General features: G+C 36.5%; 5 protein-coding genes across 5 annotated transcripts; all 5 read left to right on the top strand.

The window, feature by feature from the left end:
- Positions 1–462: 462 nt before the first annotated feature.
- Positions 463–1398, top strand: LOC130214815 (olfactory receptor 52E8-like). The gene has a single exon (XM_056446646.1). It carries the CDS (start codon positions 463–465, stop codon positions 1396–1398), a length of 936 nt encoding a protein of 311 aa, XP_056302621.1.
- A 2195-nt stretch (positions 1399–3593) lies between these two features.
- On the top strand, positions 3594–4520 carry LOC130214965 (olfactory receptor 5K1-like). The gene has a single exon (XM_056446844.1). The coding sequence runs from the start codon at positions 3594–3596 to the stop codon at positions 4518–4520; it is 927 nt and encodes a 308-aa protein (XP_056302819.1).
- Positions 4521–8541: 4021 nt separating this feature from the next.
- Positions 8542–9471, top strand: or62b3 (odorant receptor, family 62, subfamily B, member 3). The gene has a single exon (XM_056446924.1). It carries the CDS (start codon positions 8542–8544, stop codon positions 9469–9471), a length of 930 nt encoding a protein of 309 aa, XP_056302899.1.
- Positions 9472–13583: 4112 nt separating this feature from the next.
- or62b5 (odorant receptor, family 62, subfamily B, member 5) lies at positions 13584–14516 on the top strand. The gene has a single exon (XM_056446922.1). It carries the CDS (start codon positions 13584–13586, stop codon positions 14514–14516), a length of 933 nt encoding a protein of 310 aa, XP_056302897.1.
- An 8513-nt stretch (positions 14517–23029) lies between these two features.
- On the top strand, positions 23030–23992 carry LOC130215030 (olfactory receptor 52D1-like). The gene has a single exon (XM_056446920.1). It carries the CDS (start codon positions 23030–23032, stop codon positions 23990–23992), a length of 963 nt encoding a protein of 320 aa, XP_056302895.1.
- Positions 23993–24962: the final 970 nt, after the last annotated feature.

The raw sequence follows: 24962 nt of genomic DNA, 5'->3' as shown, positions 1-24962 counted from the left end.
ATCATATTAATAAATTCAATAATGTCTATGGATATATTGTTATTGCCATGTATATTAGCTGTGCAGTTAGAACTTATAGTGGGAACTCTTTATTTGATTACAATCTCTAATATGTAGTACAAATAACTCTTATTTTAAACAGTGATTTTAAACAACTGCTTCTCAGAAGATTAAAAGTTAACCAGATCTTTGAATTTCCCCTAGAGTTTGTTGGATAAAGCCTCAGAGATATCAGATTCAGCTAAATATTAATATATAAGCAGGCCAGCAGTGCATGATTCTACTTCATAATGTGCAGAATCACAACTTGGAGCAATGCAATGGTAACTATTTATTGGTGTCAGTTCTCATTGTATCTTAATACTATGTATGCTATATTTTTGCATTTGAACTTTTATCTTGAAGAAAGAGCTTATCAGTTATTTGTTAATTGCATTGGCTATTTACAAATGTAAGTAACTGATGGATAATATGACAAATTTTGAAACATACACTCTGATGGAACCTCTAAATGCTAAATCCTACAGGTATATTTATTTCATGTGCTTTTTCTTTCTTTATACTCTGATACTGTTTGTGAACAGTTGGCTTATCGTTGTTATTGTCATAGAAAGACCACTTCATGAGCCAATGTACATTTTCCTGTGTAATCTGTGTGTAAATGACATTTATGGATCTTTAGGTTTTTACCCTAAATTCTTGCATGATTTAATATTGAATTCATATGTTATTCCTTCTTACATGTGTGCTATTCAGGCTTTTATTGTTTATAGTTATTTAATGTGTGAATTTTCTACATTGGCAGTGATGGCATATGACAGACATGTGGCCATTTGTCTACCTTTAGACTATCATACAAAGATGAACAGATTTTCATGCAGCATATTACTTGTCCTATGTTGGATCATACCATTTCTCAGTATGTTTATTGCTGTCTTCTTATCAAATAGATTGGTACTTTGTAAAAATCATATTGACAAGTTATATTGTGACAACTGGTCAATTGTGAAACTCTCATGTGGATCATCTGTCATCAATAACATTTATGGATTTATTTTTATTTCTTTATATTCTGTACTTGTGATTGTGATTATTGTATCTTATCTAAAACTCATCATTGCATGTAAAGCATCTTTAGAGTGCAGAAGGAAATTTTTGCAGACATGTGTTCCTCATGTCATTTCATTGATAAATCTCTCTGTAGCAACACTTTTTGATAACTTTAGTAACAGATTTGGCTCAGATGATGTCCCTGCCAACCTACGATTTTTTTTAGCTTTAGCGATGATTGTAGTGCCACCTATTTTGAATCCTGTAATCTATGGCTTAAAACTAACAGAGGTTCGCAAAAGAATCTTAAAAAAATGCATGAATGTAATAAAAAATGAACAAGCATGAAGTATGTTGGACATGAAGCAAGTCATTGCTTGAAGATTACCTTCCACACTAAAAAAACAGACCAGTACAACACAGAATCAGCAAGATCAATCCAATATATATATATATATATGTAATATGCAATATAAATATGCTCAAAATGAAGCAGATGTGGTACCATGATTGTGCCTACAACTAGCTTTAATACATTTTCTTGATCCAATGATCAGATGATTAAAGACAAATGGCGGTTATCAAGTTAAACCATATAGTTTATTAAAAAAAGGCCTATGGTGCCCTAAGATAAGAAGCTTTGGCATGTCAATTGGCAGTCAAAAGAGAACCATATAAATGCCGGGTGCAGACTTACTTTATTCAGTCTGGGGTAAAAATCCAACAGAAGTAAGGCTTTAAATATGATTTCTTCTTTTATGTGTGACCTCGAGGCTTTTGCGATCTACAGAACAGCTGTAGTGTAAATATTCTACATTGACAGCAATGAAGTATGAGATTGATGTGGTCCTAAGCCTAGAATATCAAAGATGGTTAAACATATATGTGGCATAATACTTGGCTTCTGTTGTACCATTTACTGCTATGTTGGTAAGAGGAAATATGTCCCAACACTTTCCATTATCCACTTCGAATGATCTTTTTTACATGACAAGTGAACAGATAGACAAAAAAGAGAAAGACTTATCTCTGACAGGCTGTCACAAGACGTGGTCAAAGAGGCTGATAATTCCACAGTCATAATACATTCAGGTTTCTGCAAAAAGTGAGATTAAAAAATTAATTACTTTTTTGATTCTCACAACCCAAAAAGACGAGGCCCCAATTTATGTTACAACCCCAATGTCTAGGGCTGGAGTTGAAACATAACCAAAAGAAAATAAATAAGTAAATAAACTAAACTGATTGAAAGTCAATGCCCATCAGGTTTATTTATTGCAAGAAAAATCAAGAAAAGTTGTTTTGTATGACAGAAAACAAAACATAAGAGCGCATAAATAGCTTCAGGGCTGAGCATGGCCAAAATAATAAACAAAAGAAAAGTTTACTCCACCCAAATATAAATGACCTAACAGAATCAAAAGAAATAAATTACCACCACTTCCCTTACTACTTAACTAAACCAAAAAAGGAGAGAGGTTATTAGCAAAGAAAATGACACTCAGCCCCTACAGTGCTCAACTCACTCAATATGTACAAATTTACATGAATATAGTTATTACATTAGCTACAGCAAAGAGAGGAGAGATGAAATAATGGAGAACACATAGTACACCACTTTGCTTAATTTAACAGTTCAGATTGTCTCTAAACAACAGCAAAATTAAATCACAACCTCTCCAAACTCTCTCATCTGTATCTCAAGACTTGTATTTCACTTGTTATCTATTTCAATATACCTGCTTATTTTGTCAATTAATATAAATTAATATTTGTCTTGTTGTGGTCATTATCACGGAGAAAGCTCTTCATGAACCAATGTACATCTTCTTGGGCCATCTTTATAAATGGTGTTTATGGATTATCAGGATTCTACCCTAAATTTCTATATGATTTGATGTTAAATTTATATGTTATCTCTTACGTTTGCTCTGCAAAACTTTGTTTTTTACAGCTCTTTAAATAAATCAAATTATGATTGATATGTAGCCCAGCTTCCCAACTTCTCTGTGGTTCCAGCAGCCCTGTTGGCAAACCTGAGGCCATTTTGTAAATATCATATTAATAAATTCTATTGTGACAACTGATTCATAATGTCTATGGATGTATTGTTATTGCCATGTATATTAGCTGTGCAGTTATAATTTGATATTTGGCTTATAGTGATTACAATCTCTAATATGTAGTACAAATAACTCTTATTTTAAACAGTGATTTTTGAACAACTGCTTCTTTGAAGATTAAAAGTCAACCAGAGCTTTAAATTTCCCCTAGAGTTTGTTTGATAAACCCTCAGAGATATCCGATTCAGCAAAATATTAATATATAAGCAGGCCAGCAGTGCATGACTCTACTTCATAATGTGCAGAATCACAACTTGGAGCAATGCAATGGTAACAATTTATTGGTGTCAGTTCTCATCATATTTTAATACCATGTATGCTATATTTTTGCATTTAAAGTTTTATCTTGAAGAAAGAGCTTATCAGTTATTTGTTAATTCGCTACATTTTACATAAACTATTTACAAATGTAAATAACTGATGGATAATATGACGATTTTTGAAACATACACTCTGATGGAACCTTTAAATGCTAAATCATACAGGTATATTTATTTCATGTGCTTTTTTTTCCTTTACACTCTGATACTCTTTGTGAACATTTTGCTCATTGTTGTTATTGTCTTAGAAAGAGCACTTCATGAACCAATGTACATTTTCCTGTGTAATCTGTGTGTAAATGACATTTATGGATCTTTAGGATTTTACCCTAAATTCTTGCATGATTTAATATTGAATTCATATGTTATTCCTTCTTACATGTGTGCTATTCAGGCTTTTATTGTTTATAGTTATGTAATGTGTGAATGTTCTACATTGGCAGTGATGGCATATGACAGACATGTGGCCATTTGTCTACCTTTAGACTATCATACAAAGATGAACAGATTTTCATGCAGCATATTACTTGTCCTATGTTGGATCATACCATTTCTCAGTATGTTTATTGCTGTCTTCTTATCAAATAGATTGGTACTTTGTAGAAATCATATTGACAAGTTATATTGTGACAACTGGTCAATTGTGAAACTCTCATGTGGATCAACTGTCATCAATAATATTTATGGATTTATTTTTATTTCTTTATATTCTGTACTTGTGATTGTGATTATTGTATCTTATCTAAAACTCATCATTGCCTGTAAAGCATCTTTAGAGTGCAGAAGGAAATTTTTGCAGACATGTGTTCCTCATGTCATTTCATTGATAAATCTCACTGTAGCAACACTTTTTGATAACTTTAGTAACAGATTTGGATCAGATGATGTCCCTGCCAACCTACGATTTTTTTTAGCTTTAGAGATGGTTGTAGTGCCACCTCTTGTGAATCCTGTAATCTATGGCTTAAAATTTACAGAAGTTCGCAAAAGAATATTTAAGAACCGTGTGAAAGTTACAAAGCAATGACAAAGTCTGAAGTACATTGTGCTTGAAGTCAGTTCATATTTAATTTGTGGATAAGACAATTCATGCTATTTGTCACAAACTGAACATGTCTTTCTCAATTTTAATTTTTCTGAACAACATGTATATTTTTCTTCCGTAACTTAATAAATAGTGTTTTTTGTTTCAGGATTAAAATAAGTCAGGGTTGGTACCATGATTGTGCTCACAATCACACAAACTTTATTGATTTTCTTAATCTAACAGTCTAACAATGACTGCCTGTATTGTGCCAAATAAAAAAAATACATAATAGGTTATTGATCACATTTTATTTACTCTTTTATTTATATTTTATTTTATTAAGTGTGTTTTTAGTGTTTTAAAGTTTCCATTTACTGTGTCGGAAAGGCCTACATGTTGTATGGTCTTGGCTACAAAACAGGTGTTGAACATGTAATTCCCCAAGCTATAGGCCATTACAGTTGTTTTGGTCAAACAGTGGCTTGACTCTGCTATCAGCAAGAATAGCATGGTTTTTGGTCTCTCCGGGGAAAAAAGAGATCTCTTTGGCCACAAAGAGATATTATGTCCCAAATGGGATAATTATCTAACTCGTGATCACTAATGGCCTCTGGATCTAAGAAATACTGTTGCACCATCTCTTTATTCTCCCGTCAGGGAATTTGAATCTCTTGTGAATAATGCACTGATGTTTATTTGAATGTCCATCTATCTTTAAGAACTGTATATTTAATATTTTATTTTAGCTGATATGATGCAAGATTGTGTTGAACCTGCAACAACTCAAAGTTAACACCTTGAGTCTAAGGATAGTTCAAGATAGCATTTAAAATGAATATAAATGTCTTTTATTAAATAAAGTGAACACAGGGCATGTTATATCCAAATCACATAGCGTGTATTTTGTAAACATATAGTCCTTGGTGCTAATGAGAATGGTTTACCTACTAAGTTCCACAGCTCACAAAGCACTTTAATTGCCCTACTGAGGAATGAGTCTGATTTGACCCCATCTACAAAGCATGATAGGGAACCAACAGTGCCACAATACATTGATTCTATACCCTAAAATAGAGTACTGGATTGCTCAGGTCTACTGACAAACAATTTGCTAATTGCTCCAATTGTATTAAACAAATATGAAACCACTACTGTTGACATGAAATTGTACCAGATTTAATTAAAAACCCAAACAATCCAAGCATACAAATAAACAACTTTTTTCCCCAAAAACATTATGTGTAGTGCCAATGGAACGACACAAGGAGAAAGAGACAACTGAAATGCACTTAATACTTTAAAATAAAATAAACAGTTTTAAAAGTAGATATATTTACTTAGAAAATAAAATACATACTCTGAAGTATTTGTAGATGTGAAACTTTATTTCTAAGCATTCATACTACTGCTATAAGTGTATGTATGGAATATTTGCACATGCTAATGAAAAAAATAAGAAGCATGAGGGGTTAATACATACATTACATTACAACACTTTTACAAGTTTCTTGGGAGCAGACAACTGTATGAGAGAAGGCAAGCATTTGGGGCCCCAGAGATTAGGGGCTCAAACGACCCCCCCTTCCCACTCTTCACTTTCATCCGCCACAACCTCATCCCTCCCAATGTCATGTAAATGTCATGTTGGGGCAGGAAAACAAGGACAGGGTGGGTCTAATAGCAGGTTAGAAAACTACCCTTTAAATGAAAGAAGTGGCCAGCCTACAAAGGAAACAAGAAGTAACTAGAGCAAAACTATACAGGACTAAAAAAACTAAAAGTCAATAAAACAGCTTAACTGGAGTACATTATCTTCCAGTAGCTTCCAGTAGGTCTTCCAGTATAGAGCCTGAAAATTGGGCAGAACCTGTGGAGTACATAATTTTGTGGCAAAAAAAGGAGCCTGGGTGCAAGGTAGAAAAAGCAGAGACAAAGGAGGTGAAGTAGTCCGAATGCTCGATAGAACTAATAAGAACCAAAGGACTTCTAGGAAGGAATTCTAAAGGACTTCAAGAAAGCATGGTGGAACCAGTGGTGATGAGCTTGGATGCTTGATGGGACCACCAGGGATTAACAGTGTTTGGTGGGACCAGTGAAGGGAAAGGAACTAGAGCACTGGTCTCAAGACAAAGCATTTTGCGTGTTGTGTGGGAACAATGAGGAAAGTACGCTAGGAGGGTACATACAATGGGAGAGGAAGTACTTGGGAGCTCCCTAGAGCACTAGAGAGTGCAAAATCCAGACAGAACCACAAGTGACGAATGTACCACAGGTTTGGGGGTATAGATGAAATTTTACTCCCAAACATATAGATCAGCTTATATTTTCATTAGGATGGACATGGCTGAAAAGTAAGGGTTTTTGGGTGGCACTGATTCCAGGGTAGCTTTGGGCGAGAGAGGGCTCAAGGTTCGAAGTTGGTCCTCAAAGTCGACGTAAAATGGAACCTATTTTTCAGTTTTTCCCCTATTGTGACTTAAATCTAATTGAAACAGTTTCTGAAATAAGAAAAATGTAGGGGGTGCACGATTTCATCCTTTGCAAACCAATTGGATCATTATAATTCGGGTGGTGTTAGAAAAAAAAGGAGGAAGATTTGAATGCCAGTTTGTACTAAGTTGTGGATGATGTTCACTGGAAAGCTGTTGGCAACCTCTGCAGAATGTTTTCAGATGCCCGATGATGTTGAGAACAAGGGGCTAAATTTTACAGACAGAATTATATAATATTTATTCAAACCACTGTCTCCTGGAAAGGTACGGCAGAAATGAGACATGCACTGATAACCTCGCTATTAAGGCATTTCAGGTGACCAAAAGTGAAGAAACGTCATTTCAAAGGGAGAGAAAATGTTATGGTATTGAATTAAATATTCATTCATTCATTTTCTTTTCAGCTTAGTACCTTTATTAATCTGGGGTCGACACAGCGGAATGACCCGCCAACTTATCCAGCATATGTTTTACGCAGCAGATGCCCTTCCAGCTGCAACCCATCACTGGGAAAGATCCATACACACTCATTCACACACATACACTACAGACAATTTAGCATACCCAATTCACCTATACCATGTCTTTAGACATGTGGGGGAATCCGGAGGACCTGGAGGAAACCCACACAAACACGGGGAGGACATGCCAACTGAGCCGGGGCTCGAATCAGCAACCTTCTTGCCCTGAGGCGATTGTGCTACCACTGCGCCGCCGTGGTGCCCTGAATTATATATTATGTAGCAAAAGTATATATTTTTACAAAAAACGATGTGCACATATACATCGTTTATCACAAGCACTTTTTTTATACATATAAAAATAAAAACAGTATGTATGAGGATGAGAGGTATGTTTATTTCCTTAAGCCAATGTCCATTAAACCTTGCAGTAAAATCAACATGCAAAAAATAACTGAACAAACCAAACAACATATTGGTAGATAAATGTAGTAGATATGGTAGATAAAAGTCCTCATTTATAATCATACAATATTGTACAAAGGAAATATACTGAGAAAGTAGAAATGGTTATAGCTATTGTGGACAATATATAATACGCTATAAATCATTATAAGTATATATTATACATCTCCATGGTTTTTTATGCATTTTAAGGCATTTTTAATCTTCATTTTTAAATCATCTAATGTTCTGAGAAAAAAAAAAGCTGTGTTGCAAAGACACAAATATTGTAGGAAAGACCAACCAATCTTAGAGAATATTCCCAAAGGTTAGTTTCCTAATTCCTCATGGACAAGTTGTGTTGCGTCAAAAGTGTTATTTATACGCATGCCAGCAGTCATTGCATCTTACATTCATGACCGAGGTCATCCATTGTAAGATCTAAATGCTGACATAAGGGAATGATTGTATGGTTTTTATAAACAATTGTCTTTAAATGTATTTCTCTGCTTAATATGGGTGTTTTTCCTTAGATAGAACTAATGTTTCTAATTCTTGCATGTTGTGTCTAATTGAATGTTAAGAAGGAATCATTTTAAAAGAGTTTCTTTACGGCTGTAGAAAATGGATAATGAGACCGTTTTTGCAAGCTACACCCTGATGGTACCAAAAGACTCAAAATCATTCAGACATATTTATTTCATCTGCTTTTTGGTGCTTTATATTCTGATAATTCTTGTTAACGCTTGGGTCAGCACTGTTATTGTCTTGGAAAGAACCCTGCATCAGCCAATGTACATTTTCCTGTGTAACCTGTGTGTAAATGACATCTATGGTGCTGCAGGATTTTATCCGAAATTTCTACATGATTTAATGCTGGATTCATATGTGATTCCTTCTTACATCTGTGCAATTCAGGCATTTGTGATCTACAGTTCACTATTGTGTGACTGCACTACAGTGACTGTGATGGCATATGACAGACATGTGGCTATATGTCAACCTTTAAACTATCATAACAAGCTAAACAAATTCTCATGCAGTGTATTTCTTAGCTTCTGCTGGATTCTACCCTTTGGTTACGTGTTCATTAGTGTTGTGTTGTCAAATAGGAAGAAACTGTGTAAATATCACATTAAGAAATTGTACTGTGACAACTGGTCTATTGTGAAATTGTCGTGTGAATCGCACGATATGAATAATATTTTTGGATTTTGTGTGATTGCATTTTATTCTTGCTTGTGCATTTTCATTTTTTTCTCCTATGTGAAACTTATCATTGCATGTAAAGCATCATTAGAGTGCAGAAGGAAATTTTGGCAGACATGTGTGCCTCATATGTTCACAGTGATAAATTATGTCTTTTCTGCTTTTTTTGATGCAATGTACAGCAGATATGGAGCAGGTGATATCTCAGACAATTTGCAAAATTTTCTGGCTCTAGAGATGCTTATTGTGCCACCGCTTGTCAACCCAATAGTCTATGGCTTAAAACTCCAAGAAGTGCGCAAAAAAATCTTGAAATCTTTTATTCAAATAAAAAAAATAACATAGGCATGTTGTTCTTGTTGCACATGGAATATTAAAAATATTGATATATTTATAGTTATATATTGTGATATATATATATATATATATATATATATATATATATATATATATATATATATATATATATATATATATATATATTTGTTTACCATATTGCTGAAATAATATTTTTTTAAATAATTTAAAGACATTTACATAAGAATTGTGTTCTTAATGAGCTGTGTTTTGAACATTGTGTAGTCCTTTCATCAAAGTGTTGTGCATATTTTCAAATTGTCTTGCATGGTGTTGTTGAAAAAAAAGGCTTTAAAAGCATGTCAGCTATCTTTAGTTCCTCTTTATGGTTGTCTACATATAAGATGATGACTATACAGTAACAGTCACACTAATAGTTCATTTGTACCTTTAAATTGAAGGCAAAATTATTAGCCCCCCTGTAAAAGTTTTGTTCTTTTTCAAATATTTCCAAAGTGATGTTTAACAGAGCAAGGACATTTTTACAATATTTTATTTTCTGTGAATGTCTTATTTCTTTGAGTTTGGCTAAAATAAAAGCAGCTTTTTTTTTTTTTTTTAAACAGATATTAAGGTAATTATTAGGAATTTTTTCCTACTGGCTCCAGAACAAACCACTGTCATCCAATAACTTTCCGAATTGAGCTAATTAACCAAGATAAACCTTTTAATAGCACTTTAATACTGAATACTAGTATCTTAATACTAAATAACTAGTAAAATATTATGTACTGTCATCATGACAAAGACAAAAGGAATTGGTTATTAAAATTATTATGATTAAAAATGTGTTGAAAAAATCTTCATTAAATCTACATTAAAAAGCATTTATAATATTTATAATACAGCACTTAAAATATTTGAAGAATAATTAAAATAACTACAACTGTATCTTCTTTTTAAAAGCTTAAACATTGAATAAAATGTCAGTGAATATAAATTACTTTGGATAAAATTAGTATTTTTAATTTTAATATATTTTAAAGAGCAAAATTTCAAACTTGTATAGGAAAACATATATTTTCGAACACCTAAAAGCCTTCTGTGCTTCACAGTTCAGCTCCATCTTTAATCAAACACTCGCGCCTGTAATTCTCAAGAATCCTGGAGACATCAAAAAAACTTCGTGACAGTAATCAGACATGTCAGCATTAGACAACACTGAAGCAACACCCTTCTTACACTACATAAAGAATTAGACATGTCTTAGTAGGATTGGGTCAATAGACGATCCACCGCCCCGCTCCTGTCGCAGCAGCAACCCGCTCGTGAAAAGTACACACTTCCCCGTTTACACGAATACGTCTTAGTTTTAAAATGGCATTTTAGAACAAAAACGATCCATGTCCACACTGGTGTTTCATCTAGCATTTCTGAAAATACCTCCTTCCACACTATACCTCTGAAAATGCACATCACGTGACCACACACACACACACACACACACACACACACACTGTCATGTGCTGCAGCATTCATGCGCATCTGTGCTCCAGCAGTCAGCGGGTGCTTTAAGCACAAAACCCCAGAGAGCAGTGCACTTTGGACAGTTTATCAAGGATGTTCTGCTGGATCGTGTCTCACTATAGTTGTTAAACTTGATATTTAATTAATCTTGTCTCTAATGACTCTTCAGTCTTTTGATTTTATCAGGTAACATGTCACAGCGTCAGTACACCGGTTAAATCTTTCGCTTTCACGCTTGTACTTAGTAATTTTAGTGAAAACCCCAGATACTGTTGGTTGGTTGCAGTCCCGCGGAAAAAGGGATTGACAGGTGGTAGTTTGTGTGTAACTTATCTTTATTTATTTATGATTTGGTTATGGGTAAAACAAAGACCATGTGGGTCAGGTAGTTGAAACGGTAGGCTACAAATAATTAATTTGTTACAAATGAATTGATTATTTTTAAATAGTTAATTCACCGCGATGGCTATGGCGATGATGCCATTGTCCATAGCAATGTTTCACATTAGACATCATACGTTGCCAAATTGGTCGACATCGCCCAACCCTACTTCTCAGTTCAGAAGAAATGTCCCGGTTACGAACGTAACCCACGTTCCCTGAACAAGGGAATGGAAATGCCATGTCGGTATGACACTTTTGGGGAAGTGTATGTAAAACACCACAGTAGCTGGACTGGACACAAGCATCACCGCAGCCTTCCAACGTCCCCAGGCCTTTACTTACCAGAATATGGAATTTTTCTATTCAAATTCAAAGGGGGTCCTATGAGTCTTTTACCTAGCTGGATGTAGATTAGGGATTTTAAAATACGACAGTATGTTGAAAAAGTGAAGGGGTGCTGTGGAGGCCACCTGTTACCCAACTTGGGAGACCTGGTGACAATATAGACATATTTGCTAGCCCTTACCAGGAGGAGCACTATACATGATAAGATGATTAGCAAAACTATAATATGGCTAAATAACACGTATGGGATTGCCAATCTGGGATCAGGCATAGCTGGCACTGATCCCCAGAATGCGGGCTGACCAAGTGGGCATACCAGACAATGTAATGGGCCAAGCATCTGGCTCCTCCAGTGAGTCAGAGGTTGGAGCCCTCCACTGGGGAATAAGCAGTTTCCCTCCTCTCCAGGTGGCCTGTCTCAGGGACATTCTGCAGTCCACTTACTGGACTTGACCTCGGCCACTTGCCCACTTGTCCTCGGCTAGGAGCTGTCAAAGTGAAAGGCACCGGGGCAGAAGCAGTTTTCCAAGCCCATCTGTAGATGACCTGCTCCAATGTACTTGACTGCTCCTTCAATGCCGAGATCTCCTGGGTAAAGTCCACAACGATATTGCGGAACAGGCCAGCCTGGGATATGGGTGCAACAAGAAAGTGAGCTTGCATGACGTCGAAGTTGTCAACGTCACACATATCTGCCAGGTTTAGCCAGAGACCACAAAAATGGCCATCGTCCTCCCAAGGGCACGAGTGGCAGACTTGGTGGTCATTAGAGCATACTCAGTCGCTGTGCAGAGCCCATGGCCATGGTATGCAGGGCAGAAATGGCCTGCTTTTCAGAAGTGTAGGCTCTGCTTTGCTCTGTTGAGAGGACATCAAGGGACACACCAATGCTGTGATGGACATCTGGTCCACCACATTGTTGAGCGATAGCGTGGCCATCCCAGAGAATGAACCACCATCCCTGCTTGAAGCTTGGATGGGGCATGCTGAGAAGGAGTTGGGAGTCCTTGAGCCCAGAGGCAGCGGATTAGCCCCCACTGTAACCCTTAGACTTGCCCGAGTGCCCATCACCTTGCAGAAGACAACAGGGGTGGCTCACTGTCTTGCAAGAGCAAGCCGTGATCTCAGTTGCATAGGGCACAAGCTGTCTACAAGCACTGCATCCACATGCTGAACCCCCACATTCTTTTTTATGTGGTATTATTTGGCATACAAATTCAATTTGTCAAGCTTCATTGGTGTCAGTGGTGTTTTGGGCTCCCATCTGTTGAAATGACTGACAAACAGGGAGATGTGAATTATCACCTATTCAGTCTGGGAAAGCTAGAACAAAATCTGTAATCAAAACTGAAGTATGCTGTTTTTAAGAGTTTGTAACAATATTAGAATGATTATAAATATGTATAAAAAGATTACATTTTTAAAATAAACTTTTGAGAGTCTTAATGTGTCTTTATAAAAATGTACATACCAAGACCAAATATATATATATATATTTAATTTGTATAATTTTTCAAAATATTTGTTTAAAACATTGAACAATTATTTAGGCTATATTTAGTAAATACAATTTTATACTGAAATATATTATATTTTAAATATATTTATATTTTAAATCTCTTTATCCCTGAGGTGTTTATGCTTGAGTTTCTTTGAGAATTTGCTGTGAGGATAAGTGGTATTTATAAGCATGCCAGTTGTCATGAGAGCCTCTTTATGGTTGTGAACATGCAAGATGAAGACTGGTGTGGTAAAACTTGACTAGAACTATTAGCAGCATTGTGTTATAATTTTAGGCTTGTCTTTTATCATTAGTTGCTTGTGATTTTTAACATTTGGTGATTATGAATATCAAATAATCAGAACCAAGACCAAATTTATATTTAGCGGTAAAGCATATGATCATGGGTAATATTACCTTTTTTGATTCCTACACCCTGATGGAACCGCAATCATCTAAATCATTTAGACATATATATTTTGCATGCTTTTTCATCCTTTTTTGTCTAATTTGTCTTTTGAACAGTTGCCTTTGTGTGGTCATTGTGCTAGAGAAAGCCCTGCATCAACCAATGTACATTTTTCTGTGCAATCTATGTATAAATGGAATTTATGGAGCCACTGGATTTTATCCTAAATTCCTGCATGATTTAAAACTGGACTCGTATGTTATTCCTTCTTACATGTGCGCTTTACAATCTTTTGTTATCTACAGTTCAATTAAATGTGAATATTCTATACTAGCAGCGATGGCATATGACAGACATGTGGCCATATGTCAACCTTTAGACTATCATACAAAGATGAACCCTGTTACTTGTGTCATCTTACTTTTCTTTTGTTGGACTGTGCCATTTATTACTTCACTTACATCTCTGATCCTGTCAAATAAGCTGGTGATATGTAAAAACCATATTGATAAACTGTATTGTGATAACTGGTCAATGGTGAAGCTCTCGTGTGAATCAACAGACACCAATAACATTTATGGATTAATAAGTATTTCATTTCACTTTTGCATTTTTGTTGTAATTATTGTCTCATATGTGAAGCTTGTCACTGCATGTAAATCATCATTAGAGTGCAGAAGGAAATTTTGGCAGACGTGTATGCCTCATGTCGTTTCACTGGTCAATTTCAGTGTTGCAGTTCTTTTTGACACTATGTACAGCAGATACGGCTCAAGTGATTTCCCAGATGACCTGCGGAATTTTTTGGCGTTAGAAATAATTATTGTGCCTCCTCTTATAAATCCTGTAATATATGGATTGAATCTAAAAGAAGTCCGCTACAGGGTCTTGAAATTGTGCAAAAATATCTTGAAAAAGTCATTATAAACTTGTGTTGTATTTGTTTTGCAGTGCTGGATTCTGTCTTTTTTATTGTACAATACTGAAATCATATTGTCAACAACTAAAATGTAAACAAAATATATAGTTTTATGGTGAAAAACATACAATACACTAAACTGGTCATAGTTACAATTTCTATAACTTTAAAATATGCACTCTTCAGTTTATTTTCAATTACAAGTTTTCTTGGTCAAGCATTATCAGTCGATAATTATGAAAAGAAAAAAAGGTTTTTAATATCGTTCATACACAAATGAGCAAACACAGCTCAGTTTTTTATCTATCCTGTCCTGTAAAGATGTCTCATACTATTTCAGGTATTGTATTAAATAGTTTTATTGAAGTACCTGATGAATACCTCTGGCTCTAAAAGAAGTCATTGTGCCTTTTTCATTTTCATTCATTTTTAGAAAATGATCAGACTTTTAGTAATAAGTAATAGAATATGAGGATTTTTACTTTTAAAAACAGACACTTCGCATTTTTAGTTAGTGCCTTCATCAGTTAAATCTTTTAAGCTGTAACGGTATGATTTGTCATCCCAGAGTTATTCTTGTTTTGTTTTCACTGGGCTCTAGACATCCTAATTTTAATGTTTGGAATATGCAGTACCCTGTATAAATTAATATTTATTTTATATCATAATTTAAAGGCACCGTATGTACAATTTTTTTCATTAAAATATCCAAAAAACACTATAAATGTGTTGTATATTTTGCTGACTTATGTACTTATATTATCCCAAATGTGTTGAAGAATGTTCAAACCCAGTCAATTAAGCGATTTTAACTAGTGGCCATGCTAATGGCATCACACACTCTCAATTTGTAGTTTAGTTTTATGGAAAACATGGAAACACATTTTATTAAACTGCACAGAGCAGCATTATAACTGAACCTTAACATGCATTTAGTATGATAAAACAGTGCTGCTTTTCCTACACATGATCACAACCAGAAGAACTGGTCTAATGTGACATAACAACAGCTCTCTTGCTGCTTTCCTTCCTTGTCACACTTGACTCTCATCAGCAAGTGCTTCAGCATTTCACTTTTACTGCTTTCAGCTTTACTCTGCTTCATAATACCATGAAGTATACTATCCATTTCCATACTAGCCATTTATAATGGATTCTGAAACCATGGTGGATGTTCTTAAGTGCACTCAATCAATCCTACATTGCACTGTAACAACCAGTGTACAATCCATGTAGACTCAACAGCTAGTAAATACCCATAATGCAGAGTTAGCACACTAAATTAATTTTAGCTTCTGATCGCAAGATGTCATCTGTACATTGGTATCCTATCAGTGTAAGTTTCAAAATAAAATATTATTTAATTAATTTTTGTATACATTACAGAGACAGCTTGCTCATGCTAAATAACCACCACATGGTCTGCCCAAGAAATTTTTAATTTAAAATTTTATTAATATTACTGATTTATTAACCTTACGGTGCACTCAAATCAGTGCACTGTAATGCTCAAATTCACTCACTCATTTTTTATTATTGGACAAATGTAATAAATTACTATATTAGTGGACAAATGTAGGGAATGGTGAATTAGAAGATCAGAATCAGAATCTGTTTTATTGCCAAGTGTGCTAACACACACAAGAAATTTGTTTTGGCTACAGAAGCTTACAGTGAACATAAGCTGACAAGTGACAACATGAAAATAAATATGAAAAAAGACAGCAAATATTACACAGAGACGCCATTAGACAAAAATCTCTGGATGTTGAATTGTATGTACAGATTTGCTATACATATACAAGTTATAAGGTGCTTTGTAGAAATGCGTATGAGAAAGTATTGCATTGTATATTGGTATAAGGTGCTGTGTACAAGTGTGTATGAGAAAATATTGCACATGTTTATGGCACAGTGGTAAATATTTAACTGTTAATGAGGTAGATGGCCTGAGGAAAGAAACTTTTCCTGTGTCTGGCTGTTTTTGTGCCCGGTGCTCTGTAGTGCCAACCAGTAACAGTTCAAACAGGAAGTGTGCTGGGTGTGAGGGGTCCAGAGTGATTTTGCAAGCCCTTTTACTCACTCTGGAAGAGTACAGTTCTTGAAGTGTCGGAAGGGTAGTGTCAGTGATTCGTTTGGCAATCCGGACTACTTACTGTAGTCTATGGAGTTTCTTCGGGATTGGGATGACGGTGAAGCGTTTATAGAGGGTGATGTTGGATACAGCAAGCCTTTGTTTGTTGTGAATGTGTGCTCTAGTGTCGTAAATTACATACTGCAGCTTCTCAGCAGAAAAAAACTCATCATAATTTACAATAATTCACTCCAGTCCAAGGAGTGGCAGATTGCAAAGAAACAGACGAATGGACAAATGAACGAACGAATGAATGAATGACATGGCTGTCAATAAGGGGTATGGCCAAGAGCCGTGGGAACCAAAAGAGGTCAGTGACAGGAGCATGGATGAGTGTCACCTATGCATAAAACCTGTCTCAATTTCCACAGTGAAGACATAAGGATAAAAGGAAGAGTGATGACAGAAGAAGACGAGAGATCCAGACCTGGAACACCTTATGTTTGTTGCTTTATGCCATTGAAAAAATCTGAGGAATTCACTGTGAGAGTGACTTGAGGAGAGCAAAGGAATGGGATGGGCATTGCTAAGAGCAGCGAAAACTGAGTGAGGCCGGTGATGTGAGCGCTGATGAACATCATCTGTGCATCTGTGACACCACTATTCCTGTGTCCCAATGCACATAATATTCATTCTAAATAGTATTCGAAAACAGAATTAGTATGTCCCAAACTGTCATATGTCGAAAGGAGTATGGCAAAGGTTCCTGGATGGTGTACTGTTTCTGGTAAAAAGTCAAACTGTGGAACTGTCTGTACTCTAACCGCTAATATTGCCCACAACACATTGCTCATTGCATGTGAATTTGATTAGAACTACAAACTCAGGGGAAAAAAGAGTAAACAAACTACAAGCATGGTGGACACACAAGACCAACCGTCATATAGCTTCATGGCTTCAGTATAGTTGTTTGAATGACTAATAATTAATATCTAACTAACTGGAAAATATTGAAATCACATTTTCTGTGTTATATTTCATCTTCAACAATAATGTGAATTTAGATAAAGATATGTTTAGACATTAACTTCTTAATGGATAATTATCCAAAGACCTGAGATTTCTCTGCATGAAAGACTTGTGAATGACAGATTAACCTGCTGCTGCTTCTTAAATAAGGTAACTAATTAAATATGAAAGAAATGTATAGAGATGATTAACAGGGACGTAACCAAGCAGCATAATGATCTGTTTGTCATGGTCTATCATCTGCATGTTGTCGTCACATTCAATTGTTTTGTTTTCTTGGCGCACATGGCATTGCTTTGACAGCTCGCCTTGTGCTCCGCTGTCTCACCCCACCCACTCTTCATTCTACTCATTAGATCATTATTTCACTCGCACCTGTCTGTAGATTCTCTTCATTAGTTTCCCTATTTATTCCTCTCGTTCTCACTGCCCTGTACCTTATGGTTTGTGTCCTTACCTTATGATCCGCTTTCTTACATCTTGTCCAGTCCAGTCTAGCCTCGTCTCATTACTGTTTAGGCTTCAGTGCCTGTTTTGATTTTGTTTTGAATTTCCGCCTCTTTACCTTTGTTAGACTGCTTCCTAGCTTCTCTGCACTTCTTGCTCCAGTCCCTCTCTACCGCCCACCAGCGATCTCCCTCTCCAGTCGCCTTACACTCAACCTTGGTTCTCGTCCCGGCCGCTGGCACCGCAGTATTAACCCCTTGCTTACTGATAGTTTGGATTGCCGTGCGCCTCCTGCTGGAACAATTTATTACTGCTTTCACTTTCTTTTTTGCATTAACTCTATTGACTGTTTATTGATTGGATCCCCATGCACTCTCTACAGGCCATCCTTGGTATTGTTAAAATTCCTTTATTTTTGCCAGGATTTTTTGCACCCTTCTGTGTGTTCCCCAGATCCCTCTGCTATAGGTTTTTGTTATAGTCCAGTCTGCAAGATTAATAAAACTTATCTTTTGACCTGCACTTGAATCTTCTTGCTTTTGTTCAGTGACAGAACAATAAGGTTAGAATGGATTCAGCAGGTTCAAACCAGCTGCGGACTGTACTCACCCAGCAGGGTGCACTCCCAGGTCAGAATGTCACCCAGCTCACCACCACCTCCAGAGAGGTGGAGATGCTCAATGCCTAGGTGGTCGAGCTCAATGCATAGATTGAGTCGCTCCAGCATGACGCTGCAAGGTCCAGACAGGTTGCTTCACCTCTCACCACACTCCAGAGACCCATGCCAACAATCCACCACCCTATGATGGAGACCCCAACTCCTGTCGGGCCTTTTTGTCCCAGTGTGTGCTTGTTTTTGCCCTGCAACTACGCCATTATGCCTCAGAGGCGTCCAGGGTGACGTATGTCCTGACCCTGCTCACCGTGAGAGCACATGAGTGGGGCACTGCAGTCTGGGATGCCATGGCACCTTTCTGCCACTTTTTTGATGACTTCAAGGAAGAAATGACTAAGCTCTTTGACTGCTCTGCACAGGGAGATGAGGTGGCTGCCTGGTTGGCACGACTTCCTTGGAGGCTCGCTCCATCACCAACTATTCCATCCAGTTCAACATATTAGCTGCCTCCTGTGACTGAAATGAATGAGCCCTCCTTCCCGATTTTTTGAGGTTCTAAATGAGAAGATCCAAGATGAGATTACTTCTCATAAGCTTCCCCATCACCTGGAGACTCTTATTGATCTGGCTCTCTGCTCTCCCCATCAGTAAACCAGGGGATGCTTGTAAGCATCTCTCCCTGTCTGAACTCCCCCGTCTAGCAACTTGTTGCCCATCACCATTCAACATGAAGGATCCCTCAGCTCCAGCTCTACCTTGCTCGATTCAGGGGCAGAGGGCAAATTCCTGGACTGTGCCACTACCAAGCAGTGGGGTATTCCTGCCATTCCCCTCCCTTCTCCCATTTCTGTCTGGTTGTTAGCTGGTCAGTTCATCTCTACCATTACCTACATCACTACTTATGTAAGCCTTGTTGTTTCCGGCAATTACAGTGAGGCCATTGAACTGTACCGTTTTGGTTCACCCGGTTGCCCTGTTGTCTTGGGGCATCCTTGGCTGGTACAGCACAATACTCACGTTGATTCATTCAGGAATACTGTGTTGGCCTGGAGTCAGTCTTGTCTTGCATCTTGTTTGGGTTCTGCCTTGTTCCCTGGTTCTTTGTGTTCTAAGTTTGTAAATATAAATGGACAGCCTTCACAAATCAGCCCAGTAAAATACGGGGTGCCTCAAGGATCAGTTTTAGGCCCTTTACTGTTTACAATATACATGCTACCCCTGGGAGACATTATTAGAAGACATGGGATCAGCTTTCACTGCTATGCAGATGATACTCAATTATATATTTCAACTAAACCTGACGAGACGTCTAATCTGTCCAAGCTAACTGAGTGTATTAAAGATGTTAAAGACTGGATGACCAACAATTATCTTCTCTTAAACTCAGACAAAACAGAATTATTACTTATTGGGCCTAAATACTGTACACAGCAGATCTCACAACTCGACCTACAATTAGAGGGATACAAAGTTAGCGTTAGCTCTACTATAAAAGATCTGGGTGTCATATTAGACAGCAATTTAACTTTTAAAAATCATATTTCCCATGTCACAAAAACTGCTTTCTTTCATCTGAGAAATATAGCTAAGTTACGAAGTATGCTATCCATCTCAGATGCAGAAAAGCTTGTCCATGCTTTTATGACTTCTAGGCTGGACTACTGTAATGCACTGTTTGCTGGCTGCCCAGCATCCTCTATTAACAAACTTCAATTAGTACAAAATGCAGCTGCCAGAGTTCTTACCAGGTCTAGAAAATTTGATCACATCACCCCAATTTTATCCTCCTTACACTGGCTGCCTGTTAAGTTTCGTATTGAATTTAAAATATTGCTTCTTACATATAAAGCTTTAAATAATCTAGCTCCTGTTTATCTAACCAATCTTCTGTCTCGCTACAATCCAACTCGCTCTTTAAGATCTCAAAACTCAGGGCTTCTGGTAGTACCTAGAATAGCAAAGTCGAGTAAAGGAGGTCGAGCCTTCTCATTTATAGCTCCTAAACTCTGGAATAGCCTTCCTGATAACGTCCGAGGCTCAGACACACTCTCCCAATTCAAAACTAGATTAAAGACCTATCTGTTCAGTAAAGCATACACTTAGTGCACCACTTAGGGGGCTTCCACACAGGTTATGCATCTTGCTGATATACACTGTGAACATCAGCTACGCTAATTATTTTCTTTATTCTCCATTTCCACCTGGGGATACTCTTCCCGAGGCCCTCAGACTATGCAGAGTCACTGATTCGATCCAAGACCAACGACGAGATGATCCCAAGGTTTCCATATCCTGGACCTGGCCGAATCCTGAACAACTACTGCGATGGTCATGGAAGAGTGGAGAACATGAGACTGTTTCCTATGACGCTCCAGAGACAGACGAGTCTTCGCTGAGGCCAGCTTCCAGCCTCCGCCACTGAGACTGCAGCTCTGCACAAGACGTTTGGCCAGCGGAGAAATTAAAATGGTCGTGCCCAACTGAGTCTGGTTTCTCTCAAGGTTTTTTTTCTTCACTTCCGCCTTTAGTGAAGTTTTTTTTCCCTCTCCGCTGTCGCCACTGGCGTGCATGGTTCAGGATCTGTAGAGCTGCGCATCGATGGATTTGCTCTTCAGTATTTGGACTCTCAGTAGTGATTATTAAACCACACTGAACTGAGCTCAACTGAACTGAACTTAAACACTACAAACTGAACTACACTGTTCCTATTTACTGTGACCTTTTATGTGAAGCTGCTTTGACACAATCTACATTGTATAAGCGCTATACAAATAAAGGTGAATTGAATTGAATTGAATAAGTTACAGGAGTAGACAGCCGAATTAACTAAGGTCCCGGTTGAGTACCATGGTCTTTAGCAGGTCTTCAACTTCAACTTCAAGTTCAAAGGCTCAGGAGGCCTTTGATGCTCTTAAGTCCCATTTCATCTCTGCTCCTGTCCTTTCTAATCCAGACCCTGAAAAACAATTTATTTTCCAAAGATGGGAAAGTGCATACTTGTACCTTTTCTCTCTTCACCTGAGCACAACAGAATGTAATTATGACATTGGTAATAGGGAGCTGTTGGCAATCAGGCTGGCTTTGGGTGAGTGGCGTCACTGGCTGGAAGGAGCACCGCACCCTTTCCTGGTCTGAACAGACCATAAGAACCTTGAGTATATCCGTTCAGCCAAGAGGTTGAGTGCACGCCAGGCCCGCTGGGCACTTTTCTTTGGCTGGTTCAACTTCATCCTCTCATACCGGCCAGGGTCCAAAAATACTAAACCTGATGCGGAATCGCTGACTAATATTGTGTTGGGTTAAAATGGGTTGTACTGCTTGTTTCATGTGATCTAAAGGACTGTGCCTTAAATGTCACAATGGATAACATGTCTTATCCCGTTTTGCTGACACTTTTGACACCAAAAGAAATTAAATTATATAGATATATATATTTTATTAGTTTTCTTGGCTTATATCCCCTTATATTGTCAGTTAATATTTGTCTTGTTGTAGCCATTATCATGGAGAAAGCTTTTCTAGCTGCAGCTGCGTTTCATTTTCGAAATGTATAGTTTCGTAGTGATGTATACAAACTATATAGTATACTATGAGCAGGGATACAACCAGCCAGTGCTCCCCCATAGTAAAAAGCGACATTTTGTCTGCCGGTTTGTTTACTTGCGGGAGTTCCATTGGCATTTTCCCGAACGTTAATTCTGACTGATCGAAAAGCAGTTTAGGAAATATGTTCAATAACATTTGGCCAATGAGTTCTGTGGATTTTTTCAGATGACTGCATTTTGGTTCTTTTCAACTGGACCAAAGCAATCTGTGTGGTGTGAAAAGATGGCAGAAAATGCTACAATGTATCATTTATTGCCCTTGGTCCGGACCAAATGAAGCGAACTACAGATGTGAAAGAACCCTAAATCTATTCAGTACCACTTTACTTTAAAGATGTCCTCCTATATTGAACAAATTAAACCATTTTATGTTTTTTTAATTAATTAATTATTTAATTGTTAAAGAATATTTGTGTATTTACGAATAAATTAAATCAGAGGAGTGTCCAGTATTTTTTTTTTTATTACGAGTGAACAATTAAACCCAAGAGATCTTATGAGGTCTTCTAGGGATATCGCTAATGATAAAAGACCTGACTTGCAGCAACCAGCTCTAGATCTGACTTTTTTATGAGAGATTCTCACTGTCATTCATTCAGCCAGCCTTGCATAATGAAGCCTAATCAGACCTAACTGGCTTATGATTATCAGAATGATAATTAACATTGCGTTTTGTATTTTTATTGTATTTTGAATTGTGTCTGTGTGTGTGTGTGTGTAGATTGTGAATTTTATGTTATTTATACCATAATGGATAACAAGTCTTATCCTGTGATATTTACTCTTATGATACCTAAAGAATCTAAATCATATAAGCAGATATATTTTATTTGTTTCTTTGTCTTATATGTGCTTATTTTGTCTATCAATATTCGTCTTGTTGTGGTCATTATCATGGAAAAAGTTCTTCATGAACCAATGTACATCTTCTTATGTCATCTGTGTATAAATGGTGTTTATGGAGCGTCAGGATTCTACCCTAAAATTCTGTCTGATTTAATATTGGATTCATACGTGATCTCCTCTCACATGTGTGCACTGCAGGTCTTTGTTATTTATAGTTCTTTACTGTGTGAGTTCACAATATTAACAGTGATGTCTTATGACAGATATGTTGCCATTTGTAAACCTTTAGACTATCATACTAGACTGACCAAACATACTTGCGTGAAATTAATTCTATTCTCAAGAATTGTACCCACTTTCTCTGTTTTCATTGCCACCTTGTTATCAAATGTGAGGCCTTTTTGCTCTTACCACATAGACAAATTATACTGTGACAACTGGTCAGTTGTAAAACTGTCTTGTGCATCATCTTTTGTCAATAATGTCTATGGATACATTATTGGTGTTGTTTCCATCAGCTTTGCAGTTTTTATAATATTTTCCTATATTAAATTGGTCGCTGCATGTAAAGCATCTTTAGAAAACAGAAGGAAGTTCTGGCAAACTTGTCTGCCACACATATTTTCACTAATTAATTTCTGCGTTGCTATGTTTTTTGATTTCATGTATAGCAGATATGGTGCAAACGATGTTCCAGAGAGTTTGCGCCATTTTTTAGCCTTAGAGCTGGTGATTGTTCCACCTCTGTTTAATCCTCTAATCTATGGGTTAAAAATTAAAGTTTTGCGTACATTCGTTTTTACTTCATGTGCTGCAGGAAGAGTAAATGTTTCCAAAAAGGTACTAAAACGGGTACATGCAAATTGATAATTAAAATAGCAATAATAACATTAAAATACTTGGTGTCATATGCACAAATATTAAAGAATTATGATCGAATAAATGTGTCAGTCTAATGAATACCAAATCTAAGCATGTTGTCAACTGTTTTTGATTTCATTCAATTTGTATGGCTATGTACATCTAAATGATCGAGCAATTGTTACACATGTTCCAAATAAGTTGTAAAAAACAGATGTGGTAAAACTGTCTTTATAAAGATTTTGTTTTTTAACAAACTGTAATAATGGAAAAGAAAATATTATATATTATGAAGTACAAACACATACATACATATACAGAATATGATTTTGTTTGTTGGACTAAAAAAGATCTTTTAACAATAAAATGTTTTTGGATCATTTTGATCTCATGAATTTTTCACTGTACTATTTGTCTAGATCTTAACATCATTGTTGTATTTCTTCAAAAATGTATTTCCCCAATTTGTCATGTTAATTTAAAGTATTTTTATAAAAGCCCATATAAACAGCCTTTGAAAATGTGATCTTTATTTTTGAAGGCAACATTTTCCCCAAATCACTGTCTCTTTGAATTCCCTGACAGCCTTAATATAAAATGTAAAATGTTAAAAGATTAATATAATATTAAAATTAGTTTATTGTTCATAGGTTTGACAACATATAAAATCAAGGCAAATTAAATAGATGCTCCCAAAACTTAGTAATGTCTGAAGTAATATTAAATATAAGAACATTTTTTCAATCATCCAAACCACATAACATTATACACATAACAATACTTTATAATTAAGGACAATATGCATGACCCATTTTGCTTCCATAATGTGATATTTTGGATGGAACTGTGATGAATATTGGACCTAAATCTTAGGGCAATTTGCAGGAAGGTGAAGTTCAGTGAAACACAACATTAGTTGGACAATGAAACTGAAACGCCTGGTTTTAGACCACAATAATTCATTATGGTGTAGGGC

The sequence above is a fragment of the Danio aesculapii genome, chromosome 21 (assembly GCF_903798145.1).
Source record: "Danio aesculapii chromosome 21, fDanAes4.1, whole genome shotgun sequence".
NCBI classification, from domain to species: Eukaryota; Metazoa; Chordata; class Actinopteri; order Cypriniformes; family Danionidae; genus Danio; species Danio aesculapii.
Note: the sequence above shows the minus strand (reverse complement) of the source record. Positions and strands in the feature narration are given on the sequence as shown.